The sequence below is a fragment of the Crotalus tigris genome, unplaced genomic scaffold, assembly GCF_016545835.1.
Source record: "Crotalus tigris isolate CLP2741 ecotype Arizona unplaced genomic scaffold, ASM1654583v1 scf7180000024119.3904262, whole genome shotgun sequence".
Lineage (NCBI taxonomy): Eukaryota > Metazoa > Chordata > Lepidosauria > Squamata > Viperidae > Crotalus > Crotalus tigris.
This window is the reverse complement of record NW_024100396.1, coordinates 2432902-2459548: the sequence shown is the minus strand read 5'-3', so window position 1 is coordinate 2459548 and position 26647 is coordinate 2432902. Positions and strand designations below refer to the sequence as shown.

Here is a 26647-nt window from a genome sequence, read left to right as displayed (position 1 = left end):
CCACTTTTGTTTGTTTGTTTGTGTGTGTGTGTGTGTGTGTTAAGTCAAAAGCACTTGCTGAATATTTGTAGAACTATTGCTATATAGTAGAAGCCAACAGTGGTCTGAAATTTATCGGTCCTAGTTAATCTGGAAAATAACATGTTATAAACTTTTATATTCTTAAAATATGGTGCCGGGTTTCAGTAGGGGGGGGGATTTTTCAATTATTTTGAGATTAGACTGGCTTTCCCTGAATGACCTTGTTAACTGAAACTATGGTTACATTTATTCTTATTTTAAAGCTCAACTTCTAACATGAATGAACAGGTGGTTTACAGGAGGGAGGGGCCATGGCAGGTCATTAGGTACTATATGCAATTTGCATTATGGTTCAGTTGATCCAAATTGCATAATTTGTATCATTTAGGCAATGATATCGTGAGGTATGTGACATTATTGTGGCTTTTGCGGAAGACCTACAAATGGTTGCTGCTCTTTGCTCTTTAATATGATCTGTTAGCCTTGCAGAATTTGTGTGTGTGTGTGTGTTGGGGGGGGGGAAGATGTGAAATGGTTGCACACTACTGTTACAGGCATAAGAATCCTTGTTTTATGCTTTTTCTCTTCTGCCATATATTTCTATCTTCCAGAGAAAATGATTGCTGCTGGTGATCTTTGCCTTGAAGACATTGAAGATATTGTGTCAGCAGAAGATCCAAAGCCGTTTGATCGTCAGTTCAATAGAAAAAACATCATTCCTAAAGTGCGAAAACGCCAGTCACAAAAGAACGTGGAAGTGGATGATCCTCCCCCTAGAGATAGGTACATATGTCAATGAAATGTAAAAAGCTGCGTTAAATTGAGGCACTGGGCTCTTGAAAGCTTTAATAATTTTTATACTTAAAACAAATTGAAAACATTTGTCATAATTTACTTTTCTTGTAATTTGAAGTAAGATTTTGCCCTACAGAGTACAGTACCTTCAATTTTATTAGATTGATCTGTGGTTAGCATAGATAATTTTGCTTTTTACTTCCATCAACTTTCAGGTGACGGAAGATATATGGGAATAAAGAATCTGAAAGACTGAAGCTAGATAGAACCACACGATGATAGAGATTATTCTGTTGAGCAGGAGACTAAAAGCAGAACCAAATGGTTGGAGACTTAACAGTTCTCTTCGTCTACAATTGCTATACTGCTTCTTTGTGCGAGTAGGGGGTCTGTTCCTGGGAAGGATGAGTGAAAAATCTCAGGAGTTTATGCTAGGAGTGTATACTCCAAGCAGGGTCACCCAAGGTGTGAAGATCAGCTAGCTTTCTAACTAAAGCAAGCAGGTACCTATATCAAGCAAAATGATACAGAAAGGTGCTGGGGGCAGTTTAGTGACAATGAGAGAGGCATCACTTTATACTGCAATGGTAAACCGTTCCTATATTTTACCAAGGAAACCAAATGGCCAGATAAGATAAGTTATTGGCAATATCATGTCAAATGATGGGACCTTGAGGTGAGAGGCCACATGCTACTGAGGAAGAGCCGAGGACATTTCAGACTACTAATAGTGTTTATGAAGGGCAGATTAAATACTTCAGGACATCTAGTTTCTGATGGTGCCATTCATAAAAAGAAAGTAGAAAGCTGCAAAGACATGACAGTACATGCCAACTGAGATTTAACAAAGTGCACAAATATTGCACATCATCTTTAATTTCATATGCTATCACCCAGAGAACATTAGAATGCTGCATGGAAAAGGAAATGCGTATGGACAATTCCCCAAATCCCTGATTTCAGCCCTCCTCCTATATTTTTTGTTTTCTTTCATAGTGTTATCTTTTTGTCAAAATCAAGAGCAAATGTCTTATTCATTAAGATCTGTTATTAATATTTTTAATTTGTGTATATTATCTTAAGTATTGCAATACTTTCAGGGAATATTTTAAGGTTTGTGAATTCCTCGGTATCTGTAATCACTGCTGGACAAATTTTTCTAGCGTGGGGAAATTTATTATGTCTGTGTCTTTTAATTGAACAGTGTGATTCCCGGTATACAGAAAATTTGGATACGTACATGGGGATGTTCCCATAACAGTTCAGATGGTGAATACATGGCTGGACAGCTAGCTGCTTATGGATACAGTATAACAGGTAATGAGTTGAACATGTTGGATTTCTTTCAAAGGATTTATAGTTAAACCGTGATTTAAATATGCTGTTTTCTTTGCATTTATTCATTATTTATATTCTTCTTTTCAGGATACAGATTCTTCTGTGCTTATTTAAAGATTAAATCAATAAAATGAAACAGTGCCTTGAGTAATTGAGATCTTTTTCATTGGTCAGCTAATAGATGTGTTTAGTACTTCACATGGGGCAGGTGAAATTGCCTTTGTACATCTCATTTCCAGTGGCTTATCTATATCACTCTGTTGCAGACCAAGTAGACTTGCTTGATTTACAGGTGTATTAGTAAAGTCTTATTGGAGAATACAGGACTAGGCTCCTAAGGAAAATCTTAATATTATAGATTGGAAGGTTTGGAAAAAAATGGAGGTTATCTGTTCAGCAATCAAACATGTAATGAATAATTTCCTGTTTAAATCTATTTCCAAAACGTTTGAAATATTTTATTGCTGTTCACATTTTTATATTTAATACTTTTGGCTTTAAATCATGAGGGAGCTTCTAATGGTTAAAAACATGAATTTTATACCAACCTTGGCCTCCTAAAAGTCAAAGGCATTACAGTAAATAAGTAAAATGTCTTGCTAACAGACAGCTGTTCATCAAGATTGCTTTGCAGACAGCTACATTCAGAACACAAAAGTTGGATGTCAGGAAAATATTAGGGTAGAGTTAAAAGCATGCTTGCTTTCTCAGAAGGAGACTGTAATGCATAAGTAATGCCTCTCATAATTTTTTGCCATATTTCATTGAATTTCTAGCATTGCCAACATTTGTCATAACACTTTACATGCTGCATTTAGTTGTTATTTGCTTTATGTTCCTTAACTTCCAACTGTTATCAAAAATATTTTTTATTTATTCTATTTGGTACTTTACAGATTTTAATTTGCGTTTTTGACAACATAATTGTTTAATTTATAGCTTGTATTTAAAAATGGCTGCTCACTAATAGGATAAAACAATGACGGTGAATGATGTTTGTATAATTGATGTATGTTTAACATACACTAGGTGGCAGTATTAAATAACATTCTGAGTTGACTATGTTATTAAATTTTGAAATTAATCTGTCATGCTTTCTAATTACTTTTATGCCATAATTATGATTTTGATCTATTTCTTCAGTTGAAATTGTAATGCATAACACTATTGATATAATGGTATTAATTATTTTGGTCTTTGTTTAATTTTCTGGCTATAACAATGGAATTAATAAATTTCTCTCTGTTTAGTAATTGCTACATTATCAAAATCATATCACTAACTTTTGGAATATTTATGAATTTAATGTTAAATTTTCTAATAACAAATTCTTGATGTTTATATTTTAAAGTCCAGATACATATTTCTAAGTATGAATTTTCATTCTTAAATTTTTGCCTGCACATTATTTACTTTAAAATATTGGTTTTAGGTATCTCATGTAATTCAGTGCTTGTACTATACTGTTTGGAACAGTTTAAAGATCTAACATTTTGGTACTAATTGCTTTATAAGTTTCAGAGCAGGACAACATAAATGATATTCACCCAAAAGTATTGCAAAGTTCTCTATCTATTTACAGTAGTGGCCAAAATTGTGGAAACCTTTTGAGAAAAGTGTATTTCTGAGGTTTGGTGGCTAATAACACCACTTTTTTTGGAGTAGTACCATAAAATTATATATCAATGGGAAGATAATTTAATCAATAGTGTAATGCAACAAAGTTTGTTCAATTATCTGTACTGTATTCTATGAAAAGTTATAGCCAAATAACCAGAAAAAGGAAGCACAATTTGCTTAGGTTGATATCAGGTAGCTTTCCTTCATCTGATTGTAGCCAATGAGCATGAGTGTTTAGAAAGCCAATCAGGTGTCATCTTGTTTTGGCAATGAGCCAATCAGATCACAGTAGGATTCAGTTATTGATGTCATGTATTGAAGCTGAGAGGAGGACATTTGTCAGTGTGTTGTGTGATTGCTATCAAGTTGGTTGGGTTTTTTTGTGTTCTTTCATTTAGTGAGCTTGTAAAACAAAATTAAAGTAATGGTGCAAAGAGTTGACTGGTTGCCCAGAAAGCGATGTAAAATAGTATTATTACGTGAACAAGGCTACAGTTATAAAGAAATTAGAACAAAAATTGGTGGAAACTTAAACAAAGGTTAAACTTAACCAATGACTTTCTTATGGTATATGATTTAAAACTGGCAGTGATTGTTTGGATTAGATAGAAATACTGGTATAATGGTGGGTATTGATTCAGAATGTATCTTTCTGTGTTGTGATGCTGAAGAGTGAAAACTCTCCCTGTGGGAGTTGTCTGAAAAGGAATTGGAATTAAAAATATTAGTATGAAAAGACTTGCACAAATCTACAGTGCAGTTTTGGTTGCCCTCAAAAATAAGAATTGCACAAAACTTACAGTCAAAAGGATTTTAAGAAGAATCTTCTGTAGAAGTAAAAGCAAAAAACTAAAAAAATTGGTTTGTTCAGGTAGTCCAGGGGTAGGCAACCTTGGCTCTTTTATGATTCGTGGACTTCAACTCCCAGAATTCTGGCTCAGGAATTCTGGGAGTTGAAGTCCACGAGTCATAAAAGAGCCAAGGTTGCCTACCCCTGAAATAGTCCAGGACTTCAAACCATTCCTTTAGTGACATTTAAAGTTACAAACGGCACTGAAAAGAGTGACTTCTGACTGTTTTTCACACTTATGACCGTTGCAACAACCCCCCAGTTCCATGATCAAAATTCAGACACTTGGCAACTGGCATGTATTTATGAAGGTTGCAATGTCCTGGAGTCACGTGATCCCCTTTTGCGACGTTCTGACAAACAAAACCAAAGGGAAGCCAGAGTCACTTAACAGCAGTGTTACTAACTGAACAACTACAGCAAGAAAGGTCATAAAGTGGGGCAAAACTCACTTAACAACTGTCTTGCTTAGCAATGGACATTTTGAGCTCAATTGTGGTCGTAACTCAAGGACTACCTATATAGCACAGTAAAAAGGTAACTTTATAAAATAGTTCATAAAAGCAACTGATGATTTTTCTTCTTCAGTTGAAAAATCTGGTTGAATCAACAGATTTTTAAAAATCACCCATGTGGAATAATGAGTTTATTTATGTACTTATGCATTTGTCCCTTGCCCTCCCAGCAATCTAATATACTGGGGAGGGGGGGCTAACAAATCTAACAGAAACCAAATGCAAAACTATAAAGTGCGTAATAGTAAACTAAACAAAGAGGTGTCAATGACCCAAATACCTTCTCTAGGAATTTATATCTAGGATAGGAGTGCATCTAGCCTCAAGTAGGATACCGTTCCAAAGGGCCTGCACTGCCACAGGAAAACACCCTCCCCCACATACACACATACTTCCAAGCATTTTCTTTCTTGACCTCCTGAATGTGAACAATAGTTAATTGCCATCAAACCCTGTGATAGTTAAGAGATCATACATTTTTTTTAAAGGATGAGATAATTGAACTCATCCATAATGCTTAAATCCTATCTTCAGGTTCATTGGTAATATTCTTCTAAATGTTAATTGCTGGGAAGGAACAAACAATACATAGATGCTTGTATATACTCATACCCTGCTGCTAATGGGATGGAGTGCTGACATTTTAACATAGGGTATGTCTTGCAATCTGCCTCCCCCAAGATGTTGGTGGACTGCAATTCATAGTATTAATGCTAACTGGGCTCTGGGATTTGTAGATTACCAACATTTAGCGTACTGTAATTTGTGAACTCCCATCATTGTGATTTGATCAACAACCACTGGTATGGTTCACACAGCATGCCAATTTAAAATTTGGCTTATTTGGTTTTGGTTGAGCATGTTATATAAATCCAGTCATTATGGTTTGGAGCCCATAATCTGTGGCTTAGCGTGATAAGTGAATCCAGCCAATTGTGGTTTAAACGACAAACTGTTAATGTAACTTGCAAATCTAATTGTTGTGTTGCTAGATGTAGATTTCAGATCAACAAGCATAGCTTGTATAGTGTTTCAGAATCTTTTAGATGTCATCAGCTTAAACTTTGTATTGGTATCTAATTAGGAAAGTGAAGCATATCAAAACAAAGTTATTTTTCTATGCCTTCCTTTTTGTTTTTCAAATTTCTCCTTCTAGGAGCCTGCCAGAATTGATGTGGTAGATGCCATGTTTCTGTCAGAGAGTATATTCTTTATTTTATTAAGTTCTTAACTTGTTCACCTAAGATGCATCTGGAGTCTTTCCCCCCTTCCTTAACATACAGATGGAAAGTCAACTAAGTGCTATTTTAGAAGGGGTGACTTGGATGTCTTCTCAAAGACTAAAATGGTTGAGCCGCCAACCTGAGAGGAATGTAGTTTGAGATCTGCAGTCAATGGCAGGCTTGTGAATATTTTTTGGCATTTCTGGCCCACCACAATGAAACATTATTGTGTATAAAAGCAAAGGGAGAGACTCCCACTGAGTAGAAGACACTGACATTTGTCTTACACGTCAAAATCCTTGGCGCTGGGATCTACTTGCAATGCAGAGCAACTTTGTCTTGGATGACTATAAATAGCTTTTTGACTTCATCCAGCCAAAAGTGAATAGCTGTTGATTAGTAAAAGGTATTGCAATATAGAGGAGTAGGCTTTTTGGCTCAGTTTTAAATATAAGACAGATTTCTTGGCTGCTTATATATTTGTAAGACTTTTCAGACCTTGAGATTTCATTGGCTCTATTTCAGAACGGAAAACATGCTTGCTCATTGGTTCTGTTTGCAAAACTAGGAAACTAAATTGTACTTCAGTCTACAAAAAGTAGCCCCTTATTGATGGGGTGGTATTGTTTTGTCCTTGACAAAGCATGTAGGATCTAATCTAACATGCAAAAAAGAAAAGAAATGGAATATGCACTATATAGATGTGTAAAGGTAAATTTGACACATTCACTCCAGTGAAAGTATCCTTTTTTCAAGTTTCAGTTACACACTAGTCTTTATTGATATGAATACAGAGGAGTTTAACTTAACTTTCAGAATGTATTAGAATAGATTTGGGGTCTTGAAAAGAGTTTTATAACTGGAAACGTCTGCTTGATTATCTTGGATTAAGCTATACTGGATATCATGACACTTAAGTCTGAATAAACTTTCTATAAGAGATGAGTTTTTCACAATCTGGGTTGAGAATTTTCCTTATCTGTGTACTTCTTTGTGCCAGACAAGATTCAAATTGGATCTAACAAATGTTTCAAAACAAAGCATGAGAAAATATACCAGTAATAGAAACTTTGGGGACATTACAAAGACTGCTTTCACATAATTCATAGTCTTCAACTATAGGAAACAGAAGCTATTCTACAGGGGTTTTCCTATCAATATTTTGAGCAATGCATTCTGTACTAGTTCTGTTACTACCATCATGACTGAACATCTGAATTCATCCCAGTCCTAAAACAAATCAATCTGCTAAGAGCTAATCAGCTACATGAATAAGAAATACGAAATGCCATGCACATAGTCCTTTCCATATAAAGGGTTAGTCAGGGATATGGATTTTTCATGCTTATCTTAGAGAAGTTTTCAGTCAAAACAAACTAAAATCTGATGTCTTCAGGTGTTTTCACAGGCAGTGTATCTCTTTTCCAATGGTTTTGTCTAGAAAATACATTACAGCAAATATTTTGTTTTATGGTAAGTAGGCTTCCGGACCCTGTTCAAAGTACTAATAATTTCCTGTAAAAACCATATATGTTCCCCTTCTAACGTTTTCCTCTTCAAGAGATGAAAGAGGGATGGACTAGAACAGGTGTCTCCAAATTTGGCAACTTTTATGACTTGTGGACTTCAACTCTCTGAATTCCTCAGTCAACCATGCAAATTCTAGAAGTTGAAGTCCACAAATCATACGGTTGCCAAGTTTGGAGAACCCTGGAGTAGAAGTCAGCCCTTCTTTATGGATCACACTGGCCCCAGACAGGTGCTCGAGACCTTCACTCTTGACAGTCAGGAAGCCCCTGAAAAAGTTTCTTTCCAAATGGGCACTCAGTTGGGCAACATATTTTAGCTATTTTTGATAGACTTTAATTATGCCCTTATTAATGCTGCTGTTACGAAAGTGCCTCTTTCAGTTAGTATTTGATTTTACATCACCCAGCATCTTTGGAATGAACGATATAAAATGATTAACAAACCATAATAAATGCGCTGCAGAGGAGTAAAGAGATAACCTTGAAGAAGGAATCCAAGAACACTTGCATAAAGGTTGGTTTAGCACTGGGAAAGGAGGAAGAGGGGAAGGAGGCAAAACCACAGCAAGATTGCCCCACCTATTGGATTCTTTCCCTTATTGGATTCTTTTGAGGAAGGTTTTGAGCTCCTATGCAAGCTTTAATTATAGCAATCCTTCATTTGCTTCTTGTCACAAGCACACCCTAGGGCTGGGAGAAATCGCAGTCTTCTGTGCAAATTTATTTTACTGACCATAAAGGTGAAAACTGCTGTCAGGATTAATAATGATGCATGCTAATTATAACTAGATCATAATAAGGTGACATGTCTTATTGAGGTTTATTTCATAGTTATTTGTCTACGAGATAACAATAAGAAGGCAACTGGAAAAAGTGGTGTTCATTTTTATTTTAACCGTTTTTAAGAATTGGGAGCATAACATGTTTTCTTATCTAGAGTTGCAGAATAATACCTTTGCCAGAAGATGGCACTGTTTATTTTTGCAGTGTATAACCTGTACCAGAACTTTTTCAGAAAGACTGAAATGATACTGTTTTGTTTTTTTAAATAATTTTTATATTTAATTTTTTAGTTTAGTTATTTTGTAGATCTAATTAGGAATAAAGCTGGAGCCTATGAGCAAGCATTTTTATTACTAAGATTGGATGATAATTTTTTAAATACGGTCAATGTTAAGGGGCGGTATTGAATTTGTTGTTAGAGTTATTTTAAAAAACAATATCTTCAAGGTGTGTAATATCATAGGAGAGATAATTTTGCGTCCATACCAATTTGTATATAATATTCTTTAGCAAACTGTTTTAAATTAAACTACCAGACACTGCATTAATATATTTCTTTTGTGTAGTAAAGAAATATCTTCTTAAAATACTCTTAATTTATTTTCAGATATTTTATGAAATCAAGATTCTAAAGATATTTTTTTATACTGGCTTCTGTATGAAGCATACAAAGTGATGCTGCTGCATTGTATTATCAGCAGTCTCTGAAAACAAGCTATATATAAATAAGGAGGTTTTTTTGGATTGAAATTAGTGGTGTGCTGTGAATTGGACTTTCATTGTCCAGTTAGAGTACCATATGCTCTGCATTTTGTTTTTGTTTTGTTTTTTAATGTTTCAGTTCATTTTAACCAGTGATCCTCATTTGTAAGCCTAGAAACAGAGAATATTAAACAATTGTTTATTTATCATAAAGACTTGATGTTACCAGAAACTCTAGGCCTCCTATGTACTTTTGCAATGTTTGTACGCTTCAGTTGTAGACGTGTCTTCGCCCAAATATTGAAAGATTTTAGAAAAAGACCTAAAGGCAGACAAAAAACAAACATATTTGTAACAGTTTCCTGTCTCCCTTTTCATTGTTACACTTTGGTAGGAGACAAACCTGAATAGATAAGTAAGCAGACTGCATGCTTTTTAAAGTAACATATTTTCTGTAATGGCTTATGAAAGGCAACATTCTAATCCCTGCATAATTCTGTTTTAAATAATGCCATTGCATTATATGCTGTATTTATTTTGAAGTCACTGTAATTAATTTCTCCCTTATTTTCTTAGGTTTTTAAGATTTAAAACTTGAATGTGTCCTTATGACTATGTGCCTAGAATAAACTTTGCTTCATGCAGTTCCATTTGGGACAATTTGAAAGTTTGTTAAGTGTTTTTGTAGGAAAACACGCTTTAATTTGGTTTAACTTGTTAATTATTATAGTTGATTAGTGAACTTCAGCATAATATAGTGTCTAGGTTATTAATAGAAAGAGCTTTTTTTAATTAAATAAGTATTGCAATCCAAAACTCTTAGTTAATGTCTGCATTGCTAGTCCTACCTTTATTTTTCTAATTTCTGCTTATTGCACCATTTTGTTTTTCAAGAGAAAATCAAAAGAAAAAGATATATTGTGAGCAAGGAAAAATCTCTAGTGGAGGCAGCACTTTTTCTCATTTACAGTTCACTTGTTTAATTCCTGGCTCCAGCCTCCCAAATTGAACATCATCTGCTAGAAAAATGATTTCTCTTTGTTGAAGCTTGGAAGAGTTCAGACTCAAGGCTGTCCAAGACTATTGTTGCCAGAAATATGTTTCATTCAGTGTTTGATATCACATTAGGTGTGTCAAATATAATTTGTTTGTTTAAATGTATTATAAATGTGCATACTATATGGAAAGAAACTGGGAAGACTATTCTTATTTCTAATAAAAAAATTGGAAATCAGTAAAAAAAAAGGAAACTTGAAGGTTGTCTTGTTAAAGAGACACAACAGCTAGACTCAAACGTGTGATGCTACAGCTTGTTTTATATTGTTTGTTGAATAATCCATGTAATGACTTAGTGAAAGTAATACTCTTGAGACAAAAGCAAATGTATTGGAATATGCCTTCTTGAGATATGTAATTCAGTCAGTATATTAGTTAAATATTTAGGCAAACCATCTTTATGCAACATAATCTTCAAGTAATAAGGTAAGGCCAGGAGAATCTATTACTGTACCATATTCCATTTAGAACTCATTCAAAGATAGATGCACAAAGAAACAATTCAAACTTGACTCAAAGAACTAAAGGAACATTGCCATAATAAAACTTGCAACAAGCCAAACTTTTTGACAATAACACATCTACATATAAGAAATATATCAGAACATGCCAGCAAATTGCTCTGACCACTAGGCCTCACAAACCCACAAAAAATGCTACAGAGAATTTTATGTAAACCAAAAGATTGCGCAGCTCAACAAGAGCTCTCATCATCTTCAGAGAGAACTGCCCAGATTGCAACCTTACATAGGGCAAATTGAACGCTAATTACAGCAAAGAATCCAGGACCACAAGGAAGAACTTTGACCTGAAATACCCAGCAGCCATTCATGCCCTCAGAATGAACCACACATTTGACTAGGATAATACAGAAACAATTGACAAAACAGCTGAAGAGTGGAGAATTCCTGGAAGCCAGGCACTCATATGTCCATCAACAGAACAATAGAACTGGATACTATTGACCACCTAATTAAGCGCAGGTTCCAAGCTATTCACAGCTGACTGACAAGGCAGATCAATCTGAACAGAACCAAGCAATGGATGCTTCCCAAGAACCAATCAGTCATCCATAGAATTCAAATGTACACAAATAATGTAGCAAGGCAGCAATCCCCACTTTTTGGCCATTGTCCTGATAAAAGTTTGCTGGAACTCAAAACAAAACATCTGCAGCTCATGGTCTGTAGTTCAGTGCAGATCTTCCTGGGCTCAGACACCACCACCATCACCACCTCTGCCAAGAAACGAGAGATTTGTGGCTACTGTTTTTCCAAGAGATCAAATGAAATGTAGCCTAGAACTGAAGTATTTGGGACATTCTAACCATTCAGTCTTTTCCACATATCATATGATAGAGGCAAGAATAGTAAATCATATCAAGGAACAATCTGTGTGTTGGTGTGCAAATTGAATTACATGTTCACATATGATGATGTGCCATGAAAAATAATTTGTTTGTGGCAATGAGTAACTGTTTTGGGTAACTGTTTATTTGTTCCTTGCATCACATTGTTTTTTTTTCCTTCTGGCTTATTAGGGTACCCCACCATGTGAGAACAGTGGCATTTGTGCATCAGATTTCCAAAGAGCTCAGAGGTTCTAGATCTCTGCAAAAGTTTACTCTCTCTTGGGTTGAAGGATTGAAAGACTTTCCCTTCCTATTTTTTATACACTTGATCATAACACTTCTGTGACTGATCAAATCTTTATACTTACAATATTGCTATTTTTCTGTAACCCTCTGTACTATTTCTGCAGGAGAAGCACTTTTCTTAAAATGTGGTTGAGTTTATAGATTGTACTATACCTAGATTTATTTTAATGGGACTACCTTTTTCTAATTGTATCCATGCTGTAAGATCTAACAGTATTAGTATGCTTCAGGTCCCATCCATCTTATAGGAGCCAGAAAACTTATTACAGATATTACATTAGTATACATTAACATACATTAAATTAATTAGAATTTACCAGAGTAATACATGCTTGAAAAGTTCCTATTGTATTAGTGCTTGCCTTTTGTCTTCTCATTTTCAGTTCTTATAAAATATAATTCTATTACCTAAAAAGCCAGAGACATGTTGCTGTAGTACTTCAACATTGTTCTCCTCTTTGGTGGGTTTCAGGTGGTGAATGTGCTAAAATAGGGATGAAGAAATTCAAACTTGCAAGACTAGGGTGGCACATCCAGTTTGTGGGACAAGAGCAGGATGTGTCCCTTAAAGCACCTTGTCACTGCTATACTTCATCTATATTTCCTTTATTTATGTGTTCAGAGCCAATTTTCCTTGTCTTTTACTTCACCTTACCTCCATGCAGTAGTGGAAGAGATGTAAACAGGCAAAACATGCAAAACTGCAATCAGTTTAGCTCTGTTCCCATTCTTCTTTTCTCTATCTTTAGAATTTTTCATCCCAAGTAGTGAAGCAATATTCAGTTGCCTTGTTTGGTGAGAATTTATGAATGTTGGATGAGCCAAAGTAATAATATTTTAGGATCTCATTGAAATGAGTTGATTCTTATGTTCTCTAGATATGGGGCAATTAAAAGTTTAATTCTGGCTTATCTAACGTGTGGGATGCAATCCCATTTTCCTTCTGAGAACTGCTTTTGGCAGATAGCATGCTGACACTTATAACATGCATTTTAATGCATACATTATTTTTACCACCAGTTAGAAACTGGAATGACTATTTACCTGCAATGAATGTATATTTTAGTATTAACACTGCATGTTTCAATCCAGCCAGACGTTTGGTTGGTTTGACATACACATGGACAGAGTAAATTAATGTTTAAAGCCAGGATACTATAGTCTGCAACATTTTCAGTAATCCCAGAGAAGCTTTTTAAGCAAAATTGCTGAGTTTTCTTTATCCTTGAGGAACTGAATGTACAGGTAGGCTTGGCAATGCTAGATAACCTCACTTAATTTAAACTGTCGATATCATTTTTACAGCTCCTGAAATACTCTAATGGACAGTATTTGGTAGACATAGAAAATTTTAATCAATACAGCTTAATGGATTATTTATGTTAAATGAAGAGTGTGCACATTGCATGCTAAATATTTTAATTGTGTAAGATAATAAATACTGAATAACTTGAGCGTTGGTTGGGAAATTTTATCCTCTGGCTTTTTTTTAATATTGTATTTTATATATTAAAAATAAAAAAGTTAAAGTTGCAATTAATACTCACCGTATCAGAAAAAGACCCTCTAATTAATACATAACTTTATATCCAATCTTTGATAATATCAAACTAAACTAAGACATTTGGGAGGATTTCTAAATATTGAAAAATAGATGTTTTCTTATGTTAATGTATTACAGTGCATTACCGTAAAGCTGCCTTTGGTGTTTTTCTTAAATTCTATTCTGTTTTAATATGTCCTACTGTATTCAGTACACAATTAAAGTGGGTGAACTGAATCTGCCATATGAACAGATACCATCAAGTTGTTCTTTCTTCACCTTCCCTTTGTGCTTATCCTCTTACCTTCTCTGCTCTTTACCTGTCCATCTTTCTTTCTTTCTTTCTTTCTTTCTTTCTTTCTTTCTTTCTTTCTTTCTTTCTTTCTTTCTTTCTTTCATGATTGGATAGTTATATTTAATAATAATAGTAATAATAATAATAATATAATAAAGTTGGAAGGGACCTTGGAGGTCTAGTCCAACCCCCTGCTCAGGCAGGAAACCCTATACCATTTCGGACAAATGGCTATCCAGTCTCTTCTTAAAAACTTACAGTGTTGGAGCATTCACCGCTTCTATTTTATTGTTCTGTTTTCTTGCTTGAGCGCATGGTGACCTAGTGGTGAAGACGCTCACTTCCCACTCGGAAGATTGAGAGTTCAGTAGTGGCAGATGTTTCTCTCTTAGGGCACAAAGAAGAAATATCTGCTGAGAATTCCACGTGGCATCAGGAAGGGCATCTCTCCAGTAAATGCTCAGCTCTGCCCAGTTGCCCTGATTCTACATGTAGTAGAAACTACAGGGTTATAAAAAGGGAGTTGTGTTGTCTTACTTCTATTCACACTCTTCATTTCTTCCTTTTTATTGTTGTAAGCTGCAAATAAATTTAACAATTAAAAAACATCTTTATGCCTTCGTTCCTTTGAACAGATCATTTGTGAATGAATGAATAAAAGGTTTGTGGGAAGGAGAATCCATTCCTTTTGGTGGATGCTTTTACATCAGTAGATGGACACACTTGAACACCTACTTGTATATTTCATTTGTAATCATTCTGTTCTACAACATTTCTTCATATTAATTATCAGAATGCCTAAGGGAACCAGTAATAACCCATGTATCATATGCCATTTTTATATTCAGTTAAGTATTGTGAAATAATAATAATAATAGGAAGATTACTACAAATACTTGGGTATCCTTCAAGCTGACAACATCAAGCACACTGAAGTCAAGAAAAGGATTAGAGGTGAATACATCAAGAGATGAAGAAGATCTTAAAGTCCAAACTCAATGGAGGAAATACCATAAAGGCAATCAACACCTGGGCAATTCCAGTCATTAGGTACACAGCTGGAATAGTGGCCTGGACTCAAGCAGAACTAAAAGCAATGGCTAGGAAGACCAGAAAAATAATGACAATGAATCATGCCCTTCATCTACGCAGTGACATTGATAGACTTTATCTACCAAGGCAAATAGGTGGGCGTGGAATGCTACAAATACATCAGATGGATGAAGAAGAAAAAATGGCTTTGGAAGAATATCTGAAGGACAGTGATGAAGATGCACTGAAATTAGTATATCAGGAAGGCTTACTGACTACTGGAGAGACCAAACTAGCCTACAAGAAAGACCAAATGAAGAACAGAATAGAGGCATGGGAAGACAAAGCACTACATAGCCAGTACGTTAAAAAAAATAGCTGGGAAAGCAGATAATAATAAGACCTGGCAATGGCTAAGAGCGGAAAATTGAAGAAAGAGACCGAGGGACTAATTCTGGCTGCACAAGACCAAGCCTTAAGGACAAATGCATATAAAGTCAAAATTGAGAAGACAGCAACAGACAGTAAGTGCCGCCTATGCAAAGAAGCTGAAGAAACAGTGGACCACCTGTAAGCTGTTGCAAGAAGATTGCACAGACTGACTACAAGCAGCGGCATGACAAAGTAGCACAATGGTGCATTGGAAGATCTGCAAAAAATATCATTTGCCTGTAAGCAAAAACTGGTGGGATCATAAAATAGAGAAAGTCATAGAAAATGATAAAATTAAAGTTTCTCTGGGACTTCAGAATTCAAACAGACAAGCACCTGCAACATAACACTCCAGACTTAACAATTGTCGACAAAAAAGTCTGGATAGTGGACGTGGCAGTGCCTGGAGACAGCAGAATAGACGAAAAAGAACTGGAGAAGATAACAAAATACAAACACCTACAAATAGAAATAGAAAGACTGTGGCAAAAGCAAGCAAGGGTAGTACCAATAGTCATAGGCTCCTTGGGTGCAATCCCAAAACAACTGGAGCACCACTTGAACACCATTGGCATTGACAAATTCGCTATTAGTCAATTGCAAAAGGCGACCTTATTAGGAACTGCTTCCATCCTGCGACGATATCTGTAATACCATCAAACATCCACATCTGCCTATCCCAAGTCCTGGGTAAGGACTCGATAGGTAGACAAAATGCCAAATCCAGTCTGAACATCTGGCTGACTGTGCGATGATCGATATAATAATAATAATAATAATAATAATAATAATAATAATAATAATAATAAACATCTGGCTGACTGTGCGATGATTGAGAATAATAATAATAATAATGTTGAAAGGGACCTTGGAGGTCTTCTAGTCCAATCCCCTGCTCAGGCAGGAAACATACCATTTCAGACAAATGGCTGCCCAGTCTCTTCTTAAAAACTTCCAGTGTTGGAGCATTCACCGCTTCTGGAGGCAGGTTGTTCTATTGGTTAATTGTTCTAACTGTCAGGAAGTTTCTCCTTAGTTCTAGGTTGCTTCTCTCTTTGATTAGTTTCCAACCATTGTTTCTTTTCCTGCCTTCAGGCGCTTTGGAGAATAGCTTGACTCCCTCTTCTTTGTGGCAACCCCTGAGATATTGGAACACTGCTATCATGTCCCCCCTCGTCCTTCTCTTCATTAAACTAGACATATCCAATTCCAGCAACCGTTCCTTATATGTTTTAGCCTCCAGTCCCCTAATCATCTTTGTTGCTCTTCTCTGTACTCTTTCTAGAGTCTCAATATCTTTTTTACATCGTGGTAACCAAAACTGGATGCAGTATTCCAAGTGTGGCCTTACCAAGGCATTATAAAGTGGTATTAATACTTCATGTGATCTTGATTCTATCCCTCTGTTAATGGAGCCTAGCACTGTGTTGGCTTTTTTGGCAACTGCAGCACACTGCTGGCTCATATTTAAGTGGTTGTCCACTAGGACTCCGAGATCCCTCTCACATTTGCTACTATTGAGCAAGGTACCATCTGTACTATACCTGTACATTTGGCTTTTCTTGCCTAAATGTAGAACCTTACTTTTTTCCCCATTGAATTTCATTTTGTTAGATAGCGCCCAGTGTTCAAGTCTGTCCAGGTCCTCCTGTATCTTAAGCCTGTCTTCTGGAGTGCTGGCTATTCCTGCCAGCTTGGTGTCATTTGCAAATTTGATGAGTTCCCCATTTATCCCCTTGTCCATATTGTTGATGAAAATGTTGAAGAGCACTGGGCCTAGAACAGAGCTTATATTGATTTTGAGTAACTTTTTATAACTAAAGAGTTTTTGCTCCTATACATCCATATGAATGGTAGCAATCTGGGAGTCCTGCATAAAATGGTATTAGACACATTTTTTATTAAGTTTCTTTTTTAAAAGACCAGGCTGTGGCTTGCTCTGAGCCTGTAAATTTCAGAGTTGCTTTCTGCCTCAGTTTAATGGAAGCTGATATATTTTGGATCACCTACTCCAGTATATCCGTTGTGAATCTTTACATAACATGACTTGAGTGAACATTATGAATTTAGCCATTGTATTTGTAAACAAATAAATACAGTTAATTATGGTTTTCTCCAAAACATAGTTAACACATGTTTCTGCATGATGCATGAACCTAGACAATGTACAACAGTACAGTCTAAGAATAAAAATGACTGATGACATTTCAATAATAACTTTATTAAATTTTAAACAAGAAAAATAAAAATTAACAACAATAATAATAATAGCGAAAATAAAAAGAAAACAGAGCTTTTTTGTATTATTTTTTCTGCACTTTTGACTGATGACATTTCATATCTAATGCAGTAATCAAGATGTGAACTAAAATGAATTTGTGGCTTTAATTGCTCTTTATATTGTATACCTGTATAGCCTTAGCCATTTGTGACAATTATGTTGGTATAGCTTTCATTGCATGGTAAAGGAAAAGATTTAATTTAAACAACATAACAGTCTTCTTTCTTCAAATAATGTGTTTATTACATCTACTTGAAATTGTTCTGCAATGTAACTTTGATCTTTTAAGTTCAGAAACAGATTCTAATTCTTATGTTCGCTATAATCAGAATTAAAAATAATGGCAAACTATGAAGTTGAAATATTAGCAACTTAGTATGGATCAATACAGTGGTCATGGGATGCAAAGACCTTTGTTGCTCATCATTCTGTGCAGAGAACTGTTGCTACTATCATTCTGCTGATTGTGTCCTAATAAAAGGGTGACTTCAACTGAATAGTAACTAAGGAGTGGCAATCCTGCACAATAACTTATAATTTTTTTTTTAAAAAAATAAGCCATTGTGTATTTTTCTAATGGCGAAATAAACATGACTTATATTGAAAGGACACTGTGGATATGTCTGGTGCTTTAATGTCTCCTTGGATATCTTGCAGTTTGTTTGGATATATCTTGGCAGGACACACATTTTGGGAATACTTGGGTAAAATAATAGTTTTTAAATATATGACTCTAACACAATAAAATGAGAGTTTACTCTTAACATTGAATCTTCTCTGAAGTTGGTATTCAGACATTAAAACACATGCAAGAGCTCATGTAAAACATATGTAGTCTGATACCTCGGTTTCAGCTTCTCTGAAGTTTATTTAAGATGATCTGTAGTAAAAATAGTACTTCTCCATCTAAAAATGTAATCTGTGTAGGTAATCAATTGTGATTTATTAAATAAAATCAAAGTTGGCTGGGTTCACATAATAGGTTTACCCATAACCCAAACAATTGATCCTATTTGTAATGTGTTAAAGAAAAGGAAAGCAGTGTGTGAAGGGGATTCAGTTGTGGTGGAAGCAATGATGGTTTGTGAGAAGTGAAAAATGTGGAGAGAGAAGTGAATGATAATTTATATTAATTAGCTTTTTCTGGTTTTTTTAATATCTTTAATTTATTTGGCCTATTGTTTCTGATCCCTCGATGTGATGCAAAACATTGCTTGTCCCAAAAGGGATGTTTGTGTGATAGGTTAAAAACTCTAAATGGATTCATGTAATGTGTCTTTGTCAAAAACTATGCTACAAATCAAAGTTGTACAAATCAGTGTACAATGGTGCCTTGGTATACAGCTGCTTTGAAACTCATCGAATTTGGCACTCAATGCATTTTGACATGAACATTTTGTCCCGGTACTCATCATTGTTTGGTGCTCAACGCACAAGCTAGAACTCGTCTTGTGTATGCTGCCTTGTGACTCACTACATTATTCCTTATGAGAAACATTTGTTTGGTACTCATTGTTTTTGATACTCATTGTGCCTCCCGGAACCAATTAACGATGAGTACTGAGGTACTACTACATAGCAAATGTGAACTATTTAACTCTTTGAACTATTTTTTTAAAAACTTTGTCCAATCAAGAAGATAAATTGCAGTTTCACAATTACACGTTTTGACCAAATTGTGATTCCAGAGCAGAACTGTATCAGTTCTTGGCTTTACCAAGGTACTATTTAAAAAAAATAAAAACATAGCTGAAGGATTGGAGACAGGGAGATGCTGACTTATCTAACAAAAATTTATAGTGTGTTGATAAACTTATTTCACATTTTAGGAAACTGAAAGGAGCAGCATTTTTATTCTGATTTTGAGAATTATATTGTTGCATATACTTAAGTGGTTTTTTTTAAAACTTATCTTTCTCCTGCTTCCCTGGCAGCTATCTTATAATTGAACTCGTTCTGTTTTACCATTTTACCATTCATTTATTTACCTGGTGTTGAACAAATTTATTTCTTAGGGATTGCAAAATAGATTTAAAAAGTGGGAAACAATTCATATAGTAAAAACGAAACAGCATGTGTTTCGTAGATTTTCAACTTTAAGTATTAAATAGATTATTGCTGTTGCCTTTGTTATCAGATCCTTGCACAAAAGATAGAATTATGTATGAAGCAGACCATCTGCTGTATTTCTCAGTGTTGTCAGAATGATAAGAAATAAGCAGCTTCAGCAATAGTACCACAGCAAGCTGGATCTTTGTGTGTATGAGTGATGGGCTGGATTATACCAATGATTTAGGTGGAACACAGCTGCAGACAATCATCTGACTCAGCTTAGTATCTGCCAGGATACAAGGTGATATCTTAGATGTAAAACCACTTCTGTTCATATTATTAGCTGGCCTAGGTCACTTATAAAACTAGGCTAGAATTCTTTTAAGCATGATCTGTTGTACAGGGGAAGTTTCAATATAGCGCATTAAACCAAAACAGCCCTTATTCAAATCTATGTAATTGCTAACTTGTTTTTCCTCTGAACATACAGTGCCCCAATATCAAGAGACATCATGTGGGATGTGTGCTGTCTCTTGATTTTTGTCATATTTTTAAGACATAAAGCATTATTTCTGAATTTAGACAATTCTAAACTTTAGGACAAGTCTTTTATCTTTTTGAGATTTTTTTGGGGGGGGTGGGGTGGGGAGGCAAAGAAGTTACGAATTTTAAGGAACTCTCTCATTTCGATGCTTCTTCACATTCAAAGAATTTCAGATTAAAAGATTAAAAATATCTGAATCCAGGGAATGAATGAGGAATATGTGCATGTGAGAGAGAGGCAGAAAAATATGGTAAATGCATTATCTTAGCTAAATATTACAAATGCACTGGAATTTTCATTTCAGTTTGGTTATGTACACGTAATGGCTAGTAATCAAGCTTGAATCAAGGACGACTTTCATTGTTATGTCTGCAGAGATGGCAGTAAGCTGCATGCTAAGCTGTCAGATGGAAGGAATTAGTGGGGAATTTAACATCACCCAGACAAGTCAGTAATGTAATATTTGTCCAAAGAAAGTAGGGGAAAGGTATCTGTCATGTAAGTTATGTTTTTAAAAAGTATAAGCAGGATTTTTCTCTCAGAGGTTGGGCCTTCATATGCAATGCAGTATGCTGTATGCTTGTGTAAAACCATGAGCAAGTTTAATCCCCCCCCCCCAAATTTCAGACCAGGATGGCTTTTGTCTGATAATTTTACGAGCTGTAACCAGCTATTATGTAGATTTCCAGGCGTAATGCAGTAGTGAAGGCAAACTGTGCCCACTGCCAGGAGTTTGATCCTGACTGGCTCAAGGTTGACTCGGCCTTCCATCCTTCTGAGGTTAGTAAAATGAAGAACCAGGTTGTTGGGGGCAATGTGCTGACATTTGTAAACCACTCAGAGTGCGGTGAAGGGCTATGGAACTGTATATGTTTAAGTGCTATTGCTATTCCAAATTACCCAAAGGTTGTCTTTGAAAGTATCTAATTAAACATAGAAAGCTGCCATGCATGTCCCTAAATTGGCAAATCTTAAGGGGATGGCAATAATTATTTTCAATATAATAATAATAACAACAATAACAACAATAATAATAAAGTTGGAAGGGACCTTGGAAGTCATCTAGTCCAACCCCCTGCTCAGGCAGGAAACCCTATACCATTTCAGACAAATGGCTGTCCAGTCTCTTCTTAAAAACTTCCAGTGTTGGAACATTCACCACTTCTGGAGGCAAGTTGTTCCACTGGTTAATTGTTCTAACTGTCAGGAAGTCGTAGAAACTTTATTAGATATTCCTGTCTAGAAAGGTCTCCCAATGGCCTACTTACTTTTGTCATTACTGACTTCTTTGTTCTTGTTAACTCTACTGGCTCCTACAAATCAAGCATGGTTTCTATATAATGGGCCTGGAGCTTCCCAAGGACCTTCCGTTACATAGTAATGGTTTCTCTTTGACCCAACCCTTGCAAATGTCTTATGCAAACATCTGGTCCTTTATACACATACCATGCTCTGTATTTTTCTTTTTTAAAAAAAATAACCGGCAAGGATTCTTTCATACTATTTGCATAATGTGTTGGCTGTCTTTTGTCAAGCAGTCCAACGTTGATATGAAAAGGATTGGTGTGCATACAATGCAATGGGGAAGCTTGAAAAGTCCGGTTCTCAGGATAAAACCTTTCCATGCACTTTGCATGTTAAATGTGGCCTTGCACTTAATGTAACCCCTCTCTATATTTGCAGTTAAGAGTTGAAATTTGCATAATATTTGCTTACTTGCTTACAGAAAGGTAATCTGGGCGAGCCTAAAAAAGAGAGCTGTTTGTACTGTATATACACTTGTGGATTTGCCAGTGCTTACGAAACAAAAGATGAAAATGACCCCAGTTTTCTTTTTTTTTTAATGTTATAATAATGTTTTTAAGATTCAGAAAGAATAAAAGTCTCCAGTTTGTCCAAGTGTTTGACCTTTTGATTATGAAAGTATTGGGTGGATGGCAGCTTTCCAAAAGTAGCATCTGTAGCCTCCAGAGGATATGATCTTTGAAGTTCATATTTGATGGCAGGGGTAGAGAAAAAGCATAGGGAATGTACTATTTTCCTTGTAGGTACCTTTTTTCGCCTTCCTTCTCACCCCCTTGTTTACTTGCATTGCTACTTACTATTAATTAGTCCAAGGGGTTGTCAGCCATCATTTTAAGTTTAGAGTAACAAATTTGGTCAGGCTGGGCTTGCTTAGTCAGTACAGGTAGCTTAGCAATCACAGTTGAGGCTGGCAACTCTGTTGCTAAGTGCTGTTTCACATTAAGTGAAACATCACGTTACTTGACACGCTTATGACCTCACTTCCCCTTCCGTTGTAAAGTGAATCACCGCAGCCTTTAAGGGAAACATCAGGTGTCCGCAACTTAAGAGTTTACTCCCACCTTCTCTGTTCATTCTGCTTTTCGCAAGCCAGATGTAAAGCATAAAAATGGTGGTTATGTGACTGCGGAGTGCTGTGATGGTCCCAAAAGGATGCTGGTTGCAAAACACCCAAATGGCAGTCACATGACCATGGGATACTGCGTTGGTTGCAAAGCTAATTTTTAACACTGTCGTAACTTTGAAGGGTTATTAAATGAGGTTGGTAACCAAGGACTTTGTTCCAATGGATATCCCGCAGACATCCAAACAAAAGGGTGATACTAGCCCTCTTCTGTATTTGGAAAAATTAACTCTACTTTGATAGGTCACCTAGGTGAGATGGGCAGTGTAGAAATGTGACAAATAAAAGAAAAAATTATATATCTATATCTATATATGTGTGTGTGTATGCACATGTGTGTGTGTATGCACATGTGTGGGTGTGTGCATGTATGTATGTATGTAATACAGCTCATGGTCAATAATGATCCTAGTTCCAGGATTATCCCAATATCCCAAACTGGACTTTTTTCCTGTGCTTTCTGTACAAATGTATCTGCTGACAGACATAATCATGTGCTTAACTAAAATACTTCTTCCATGAGCTGTTCAAAGATCTAGGCCTAAATAAGATATAGATTTCTTGAGTCCAAATCTCTGAAGACAAAGAAATTCAGGTCTGGACCTTTTGCATTCCTAGCAGTCTGTATTCCTTAAGTCCATTTCCCTTTCTGATATGCTAGCTGTGCTTTTTGTTGTTGTTGTTGTTGAAAGAATACCTTAAAGCAGGGGTGTCAATTTCATTGAGGCTGCATCAGCATTGCGGTTGCCCTCGGGGTGTGTGTGGCCAGGGTAGGTGTGGCCTACTGGGTGGGCATGGATGGAGTGGGTGTGGCCTACTGGGTGGGCATGGCCAGCTCTACATCATTTGCATCAAGGGTGCCTCTGGGGGCCTGGGCAGGAGTGGGATAGATCTAAGGGTCTCTGGCAGAAGGAGGTGGGACCAGGGCAAATGCCAAGGCATGGTTCACTGGAGGAGCCTCACTGTTCCTCTCAGGCCATGCGGGTGGGGGGGGGGCTCGATGGTGGTGCAGGCTGCCGGTCAAATGCCCAGTCTAGCCCTCGAGTACCTGCAGCACCAAACCCAGCCCCACTTCCCCAAGGGGGCGCTCAGCTGCACTTACCTCCTCCTCAAGGCTGATGCTGCTGTGCTTGCTCTCCTTACCCAGGTTGCTCATGATGAGTACGAGGGCAAAGTCAGAGGGAAGCCCATTCCCTCTCCATGGGAGGAGACCCGGCTTTGTATCCAAGGCTTCCTTAGCAATAGGATGGGAGACCCCCAGGATAGGCCAGGAGGAGAGGGCAAGGGGATGGTGAAAGGGCAGCAGGGCAGGACTAAGGCAGGACTTCCCTCAGACCCTTCCTCTCCTTCTTTGCTTCCTTCCTTCCTAAGTACAAAGTGGTGGGAAAATATTTGAGATGAGGGAGAAAAATAGGCAAGAAACCCAGCTGGGGAGGTATCACCCTTCGTGAGGAATGAAGAAATGCACCATTGTCTGGAAGTGGCCAGAACATGGTCCTCACCTACTTCACATATCTGGCTTGGTGGGCTCTGGGGGAGGGGGTGCCATGAGCAGCATGAGAGTCAATGTTATCTGTGCAATGCCGTCCAGCCCCCAGCCTGCCCGGTTTCGGCAGCAAGGCACCCTCCTCGCAGTGCTGAGAGGTTGAGCTAGGCGATACGAAGCTCACCAGCTTTGCATCTTGCTGCCTGCTGAAACTGGGCAGGCTGGAGGCTAGGCACCATTGCACTTCTCATCAGATTTGCGCCACCCGACTCAGCCTCTCAGCGCTGTGAGGAGAGCGCCCTGCTGCCTGCCGAAACCCTACCCCCATAGCCCATGAAGCTGAATATGTGAAGTAAGCGAGGGCCATTTGCTGGCCACTTTCAGGCGATGGTGCATTTCTTCATTCCTCACAAAGGGTGACACCTCCCCAGCATGCACTCAGGGGGTGGGGCCGACGCAGCAGGGGCTGATTCCTCGCTGTTTTCAGGATGGCTTCACGGGCCACATGAAACCACTTTGCGGGCCGCATCCGGCCCCCGACCTTGTGTTTGACATGTCTGCCTTAAAGGGAAGAAGCAGCAAAACATACTAATGGAAAGGAAAGAAAGAACTTGGTATTGTCTTTTGATGTTGTGGAATTTTATAACACATAAGAGTAATTAATTATAAGAAGTGGAATTATATTCCTTGGAAACAACTTTTTAAAAATCCTATTAATATCTATTTGGTAAACAGAAATAAACCTAGCAAATGATTAAAATCTACAGAAAATAAAATCTGGCTCAGCTTTTGGTAGGTATTCTCTTTTTCGGAAGGGTAGAAAGCAAACCATTAGCATTTAAATAAATAAATAAGCAGCACGTTGTTGTAATTTGTTATTACTTTTGAGTTGATAAATAAAATAGTTTTTAAAGTACTCATGATCTTTCCTAACTGCTCAGCCGCAGTACTACTCATCCATTCTTGACTCAGTAGAAAACTATAGTGCATGAAATTTGTTGCCTCTGTAGCATTTGTCCTGAGTTCCTGCCAAAACAGTGTTGTCCAGTTTACTGATCAGAGCATTATGTGATTTTAAAAAATACCGATGTCCCCCTCCTTGAACGCTGAAATGCTAGTATGGTAAGTGCAACTTTAATTTGACTCAGTGCTGCCTCCATTGTTTGGATGATGAATTGTAACAGATTTTATACACCTTGCAGTGTTAGGGATATAAGGTGACTCAAATGGGAAACAGTATTTTAATATCAGTACATCTAAGGACAATTGAAGGTGGTCTCATTTAGAGATTGGAGATGTGGTGCAGGCAGTGTTATAGGGATGTGGCAGGAAAAAGAGATTGGCAGGGCAGGTTTGTACCATGGTTAAGTGGCAAATATACAGAGTCCCTTAACGTAACACATGGCTTATACAATAGGAGGAGACTTCAACAGCCATAGTAGCCCAGAATGTGCTTTGTGTGCTAACAGTCCAGGCAGTTTTTTTCAGCCTGAGTTTTGTCAGTTATTATTTGGGTTCTGTAGAAGATGTGTCTGATGACAGCTTCAATGACTAAAGATGTCTGCTCTTTTTATTGGTTCTTTCATGAGTTGTACAGATTTTTAAAATGTTAAATAGGTTGGTGAAACCTACCAGAAACCTAACTGAACCAAGTGACCTCTTTTTTGTATGTGTGCGAGGGTGGATGGTGGTAGGTTGAGTTCAAAAGATACAGTGCCAAAATTGGAGGGGGGGGGAGGCATCGACAAATTTCAGTGGTATAAGTTTAATGGTTGAAAAAAAATGGAATTGTGGAATCTTCTGTGAGTCTGTTACTTCTTTCTTAAAGCAAATAAGGTAACTTCAGATAGGAAAACCACAGTTCACCAGTGTAAGCATGTGTAAAACCAATACCAATTTACCCTTGAATGGTAGTCTTTTAAACATGTCTTTGCTTTTTTTAATATGTTGCCCTAGTGGTAGCTTTTGTTATATTTGCATAAAGAATTTGTTCTGTTTTGTACGGTATTATATGCAGAGACATTCCAGAGAATCAATATCTTGTACTTAATGCCTGTTTGAGTGAGTCCAAGTACACAGGCCATTTTTTCCAAATTAAAGAATTTCAAACCGGTATAACTATATAAGCCACTACTAATTTTCTCAAGGACTTCCATATCTAATTCAACACATAATTCAACAGTAGGCCGAGGTAGACGATGTTAGAAAATGGTTGCCATAAGGGCTTTGCACAGTTCTGTTTTCAATCTGAACATATTTGACTCTTCAGAGAACTTGCTGTTCAGGCTTTTCATCGTCTTGATAACTCCCTTATTTAAATTAGAGGATCTCAAACACCAACTGTCTTGAATATCACACAACGCCTAGTTGATTATTTGAGAGTCACAACACGAAAGCCTTTTCATACCGTAATACAAAAGAATCTAATGAGTCCAAATTAAAGGCTAGTAAATCACAAAATACCA

At 36.8% G+C, this 26647-nt stretch overlaps 1 protein-coding gene across 2 annotated transcripts in view; it reads left to right on the top strand.

Annotated features, from left to right (window-relative positions):
• The window catches only part of CDKAL1 (CDK5 regulatory subunit associated protein 1 like 1), a 310567-nt gene that overhangs the window by 3787 nt on the left and 280133 nt on the right, over positions 1-26647 (top strand). For both annotated transcript variants that reach the window (XM_039322660.1, XM_039322659.1), the window contains exons 2-3: positions 633-804; positions 2021-2133. In XM_039322660.1, coding sequence (XP_039178594.1) covers positions 638-804; positions 2021-2133 — 280 coding nt within the window. In that variant the 5' untranslated portion in view covers positions 633-637. The remainder of the gene's footprint in view (positions 1-632; positions 805-2020; positions 2134-26647) is intronic.